We start from the raw sequence: 6,000 nt of genomic DNA, 5'->3' as shown, positions 1-6,000 counted from the left end.
GCTAGGCGAGTGGCTCCAGCAGATCCCGGGAACAACATCGGAGATCTCTGTCCAGAAGAGCGCAGTCCTGGGAACAGCTAAGATACTGCGCAGGATCCTCAAGCTCCCAGGCCTCTGGTAGAGGACCCGAGCTTGAAGGATTATGACTTATACTGCAGTCAGACACCGGGGGGCGATAGAGATGGTTTGGCTTCACTTTTTGGGGCGTGAGATCGTCTGCATTTTCTGCAGTCACTGGTTTCTCTCCGTTGAGTCCTGATGTTCTTTAAATGTCTCCAAATGAATCATTTCATGTGACAGATCCTTATAATTTGTCCTCTCAATCACATAATTATCATGGCTTGTCCGAGCAGCAGACGAACCAATATGACACTACAAACCTCACATTGTGGAGTCGTTCAAGTTTCAGTCATGTTGTATTTGGCTGAGAGTAAACCAAATGATGGAGGTCAGGTCTTTCCTTCACTGGCAGATTTAGTCAAGTTCACGTTTTCTTTGATCTCTACCAGGTTTGATTGATGCACCTCACAGTAACTCACTCACTGCTCAGCAGGAGAAATCCACAAGTCCAGAGAGCTGCTCCAAGGAAAACGATCATATGACCACAAATATGTGCTGTGAATCAGCTGCCTGTTAGTTTTGGTTTTGATTGGAAGATTTTGCTGCTGGTTTTAAATGATTTACATAAGAGCTCTACTCATACTGTACCCACGATTTTCTAAACTGTCTAAACCTGAATAATAACGGTCCTCTTTTAAAGCCCTCTTTAGTGTCATTGCACCTGTTGAGGTTAGGAGCTGCAAAATACAGTTGGTACTTTACTAAAGTAGTAGTACTCAGACTATTTGAGTAATGCAAAAATTACAACAGCAACAACAAACAAACAACCTAATGCATTATTTTCTGTTGTTCTTGTGTTTCTTGGCAGATAGCTCTGTGCTAGTGTCAGCTCGACAGCAGAGTGAACTGCAAACTGTGTTTGGTGAAACCGAGTGCATCTGCTGGTGCCCCAAAATGGTGAAAGCTAGCACTGAGTTCAGCTAAAGCTATCAGTCTAGGATAAATAGATGAGCTGGCTGGTGGAGGTGATGCAACCAGTATGTGGCTGGTACATACTGGTAGGAGTCACAGTGGAGTGTTTGATCGCACAAAACTCCTGTTATTTTTCTGATCAGGTAACATTACGGTAACACTGGAAGGTCCAAAGTTACTGTAAAAAGTCATTTAAATGTAACTCTGGGGACGAAAACAACGTTAACTCGTTTCGTTTTGGTGCACCATGACAGCCTCTGCTAGGTCTTGTTGTTTTTCACGGTCATGCCGATGTCTCTACACTCTGATCTCAGTTTCACTGTGTCTGTTTTCCCTCGTGCTCACAGAGAGGCGCAGCAATAAAAGAAGGGAGCAGCTTAATACTGTACATGTATTAAAATCTTCCCAGCAAATGCAAATGTGTCTAAAACAACTGAAGGGACTGACTCGTTCAAATTTATCTCAAGTAGTATTTTATCTTAGGGATAAGCCTCTTCCTTTGGAGACATTCTCATATGGTGCATTTAAATAACACTAATGATTTTCAATAATTAAAATCTAACAGATAGCCGTAGAAAATAAGTGATAAAAGGGATTTTGGGAGACTCGGGCAGGAGGGATGAACTGTTTTAGTGCTCATTATCAAGTACTGTAAATAGCCTTCTGAATGAATTCATATATGAGTGCGATAGATAAGGAAGTGTTATTACCAGCACCACCACGGGGTCGTGCAGAGGGCCATCGGTCTGCAGCGTCTCTACGTCGCCCTCGATGATGTAATGCCATTCAACGCCCAAGTCGATGAAGCTTCTGGACTTGACCTCCTCTCCTTTGCCGTTGAGGATGTAATGCCCCGTCGCCTGGTTCTTGATTGCTGTAATCAGTCACTTGTTATAAGCTGCTGACAAACTTGAAATAGCTTTACTTTCTAGATGACAAAGATCAGAATTATTCACAGAGAAAGAAAATGCACTCTCAGAGCAGTCACTCGGAAAAAGACCGTGCCTGAACAAAAGCATGTCTGAACTATTCCTCATTCTGTGCAAAACAAACTGCCAAACTCATAGTATAATAAAACTTGTGAGGACAAAAATGAAAACTGGTATGTTGATCAGATGCTTTAAATACATATAAATGCATTTAAATGCATCGAGTGGGAAAAATGCAACACAAGTAAAAGATGCTAACATGATGTTGCAGATCATTTCTTTCTTTCTGCTGCTCAAGTTTTCCTTTATGCTTTTAAAAAGCATTTAAGATGATCCACTGCAGCACCCGTCTGCTTTACAACAGTTTTTAACGATGCAGTCTCCAACCACTCATCAGCTCTGCATCCTATTAAAACAGGGAAAGTAGTCCCTGCTGGTTTCAGCTGTGCTATTTTGTTTGAAGTGCACCATTATTGTCAAACATTCAATAATTAATTTAAAAACACTACTATTAGTGGTTTATACCAGCAGGCAAATGAAAAAGTTCACAGAACTTTAAAGTAAGTATGTGAAATCGCTAATTTGGATCATATCATCTTGTTTCGGCTGCATCTCCAACATCCTGCAGCCTCCTTCGCTGCATCCTTGAACCTCTTTCTGTGGTCTTCCTCTGGCTCTGCAGCATCATCTTCAGTGTGAACCGTCCCCCTGATATTTATAATCCTGTTCTGTCCGAGCATCTCCAGCTCAGCCACCTGTTCTTTCTCAGTGCCATCATGGTGGGTCTCAGCAGCATCTCTTCACCCGGTCCAGCCTGCCTGCACTCTCTTCTTCATCTCTCCTGTCCACTGTCCTTTGCTTTGGATGGTTGACCCCGGATATTCAGACTCATCTATCATCTTCTCCTTCCATCCTTAAGTACACTGTCTTGCTTCATAACCTTAATTTAAACCACTGATTCTTTTGTTTGGTAGAGAGGTGCACAAACTTCTCAGACCCTCACATCTAACACAACTGTGGCTCTACGAGACACCGTTCAATAACTCTAATAACACAGAGTCCATTTGTAATGCAGTTATTTCATTTTTCTTACTTGTTCCATTCAGTAGGATAAAACGCGCTTGCAATCAGGCTGCGTTTTGACTGGACTATTACCCCGCTGCTGAACCTTGTGCATTGAGGTGCCGTATGAATAGTGAGCTGTTTCAAAAGTCACTGAGATTTCAGCCAATTTTGCAGCGTGCACGTATGAGGTTGGACAGACTGAATTAAACACGCACACCATAGTACTCAATCTTTCTTAGATGGTAACAGTAATATTATACTAGATTTTAGACTCAGTGTTTTAGCGTATCTTCTATGTCTATTTAGGGCCCTTTAGTAGCGTCGGTGTCAAACAGCTTCGTTCTGTGCTAAGCAAAGAGCTTTTGTTTGCTTCTAGTCTAATTTTGTGTACATTTTAATATTTTTGGAAACAAGCTGTACAAATATCAGCCAGGCTCTTTTTAAAGACGCACAAATTATTTCTATAATTTCCATCACCTTTTCATTCCACACAGAAGTGTTGTTGCTGCTTGTTTTGGTGTTTTTGTGCTTGCATTCATCTTCTTTTACAGGTTTAAATAATTGTCAGTGTAAATATTAACCTCAAAGAGCTCTTTGAGGAAATAGAGCGATGCTGACCTGTATCACCTGGCAGACACTAAATAGATCATCCTCTCCTCCTCCCACTCTTTTTACTGAGCAGGTGGTTTTTGCTCCTTTTGAAAAGAGGAAAATATTGTTTCTGCTTTTACGATGTTTTATGAACTTTCATGTTTATTCTTTATTTTTTTAAGAGTTTAACTCTTAATTTTTTTATGTTAGTGTGAGATCAGTTGACTTCCTCCACTGTCAGTCTGCTTGTACTTGAGTTACAAATACTGACATTTGGAGCCTTTTTAACCACTTTGAGGTCGTTTTCCTTTTTGGCATATTTACTGTCTTCTAGCTGCACATAAACTCAGTCTGACTCAGAAACAGGATCCTTTAGTCATCACTATCACTAACTGTTCTACCAGACCCAACATGCGACTTGACTAACTGGCATTTTAAAGGCAGAAATCGTGCTTTTTTCACTTACAGTAAATTGACCTTTCAATACAAAGACAAAAACCAAGGATGGATCCATCTACTCCATCAGAAAAAGTTGACACATTATGTGATCATTCGACTGACAGACGCGTATTGCACGAGGATTAAAGAGTATGATTTGACATGTAATCATAAAGTTCTTCACTGTTTTCATTAAAGTTGCTGTTATCAGCAAACTGCCAGCTTGTCAGATTCTTATCACTCACATTTGTGTGTCTAGAATACACAAAGGGCCTCCTCCAGTGGGACAAACATGTCTCTTTTTTTGTTCTTTGTGAAATTTTCTAAATGTTATTTTCTTAAGAGGACAAAGTTGGAGGGAATCAAACCAGCGACTACACTGATCGTGCTTCTGTGTTTGCTGCTGGTCGCACTCCTGACGGACTCTTCACCTTACTTCTGCTTTTGTGTTGTTGGGTTGTTCTTGACATCAGAGTTGGGGGGACAGAAGTTGATGTTTGACTTTGCTCAGGTTTGAGCTCCAGGATGAAATCACAGACACACAGAACTTCTAAAAATAGCAGCAGCGCAGGAAGCAGTCCAAAGGTGCACAAGGACATGACCTTTAAATTGAATTCAGGTATTAATTTTATTTAGCTTGCACTAAGAGTAACTACATAATCCCATCTGTGGAGGTTATTTTCACCATTTATGAATAAACTTATCCTATAACAAGCCACGTCTTTATGATTCATTCCTGAATATGGCTGATTAATTCTACATGTCCTTGGTTGTTATTGGAAATTCAACTAAATAAAGAAAAACTAGTCCTATTTTGCAGAAAAGAAAGCGCACGCTCATCTAGCAGACGATTAATAATGAATGCAAATGAGAAGATTCATTTTCCTCAACTTGGGAGGTGACAAGAAATGAATTATGCAAAATCTATGATTTCACAGAATCTTCCCATCGGTCTTCTGAGGAGACATGAGGAGGATGGCAAAGAGCTTTTTAAGATTTCATACATGTGTTCATCTCTGAAAATCACACTTACCAAGAATGTGAGGGGAGGCCTCATGTTCTTGGATGATCACATGTCTAGCTCCAGGAGGAATGAGAAACATCTTAAGGTAACCTTTGCCAAGTTTGCAGCATCAGCAGCAGCAGAAGCAGGACGGGGGGGTTAGGAAAGATAAGACAGAAACGGTACATTAAGCAGATACAAGGATAATCTGTTCGGTTTGCTGAGGCTGACATCCCGCATGTTCCAGACATTTTGTTCACTTTGCTCTACAAGGATGTTTGAAGAAGTTAAAGAAGGAAGAAAATGCTTGGTTGGCTTTCCTCCTCAATGTAAAAAGGTTCTATTGAAACAGGCCCTGAAGGTTTACTCGTGTCTATTTGGTTATCAAATGAGAAAGTCTCTAAAAGGAAGCCCATCGTCCTTTATTTCTGCTCACACTGGCTCTGTGCAAACAGGATGTATATGAAGAGAGCCTTCGGCCGTGTTTCAATAAGGAAGGAGGTAAAAAGCTTTTCAAACTACAGACCAGCAAAGTTGTCTGTCAGGGATGTCTGCCTCCTACAAACCCACCGTGACTCACCAAGTACATTTCGAGAGTCCTCTGTTTCATTTACAAACACATTTCGAGCTCCTTTGGGCAAAGAAAAGGCGCCTCTCGTCTTCCCTTTGGAATGAAATAAATCATTAGTGAGTATCACATGTCCCCTCCTCTCGTTTTCACTGTCTAACAGCAACAACATCACCTACAGGGAGACGTATTTAATGAGCATAGGAGGAACCAGAGCAATTGTCGCTGGATGAGGAAGCAAGCTACGTTTGCCGGCAGGGCGGATTCCGCCACTCACAGGAGAAAACTGCAGCTGTAATTACTCGCGTTTAGATTTGACAGACAGGCCAAACACTCTGGGTGTCCTGGCACGCACACATCGGTGCGGCTGAGCT

General features: G+C 41.3%; 1 protein-coding gene across 1 annotated transcript in view; it reads right to left on the bottom strand.

Moving 5' to 3' along the window:
* adamts3 (ADAM metallopeptidase with thrombospondin type 1 motif, 3) overlaps positions 1-6,000 on the bottom strand; it is a 125,284-nt gene that overhangs the window by 21,378 nt on the left and 97,906 nt on the right. The window contains exons 16-17 of the mRNA XM_013910194.1: positions 5,089-5,169; positions 1,743-1,906 (exon numbers count right to left, since the gene is read on the bottom strand). Of these exons, the coding sequence (XP_013765648.1) occupies positions 1,743-1,906; positions 5,089-5,169 (245 nt within the window). The remainder of the gene's footprint in view (positions 1-1,742; positions 1,907-5,088; positions 5,170-6,000) is intronic.

The sequence above is a fragment of the Pundamilia nyererei genome, unplaced genomic scaffold, assembly GCF_000239375.1.
Source record: "Pundamilia nyererei isolate P.nyererei 1_Seehausen unplaced genomic scaffold, PunNye1.0 scaffold00038, whole genome shotgun sequence".
NCBI classification, from domain to species: Eukaryota; Metazoa; Chordata; class Actinopteri; order Cichliformes; family Cichlidae; genus Pundamilia; species Pundamilia nyererei.
The sequence above is the reverse complement of the archived record's forward strand: the minus strand, read 5'-3'. Positions and strand labels throughout refer to the sequence as shown.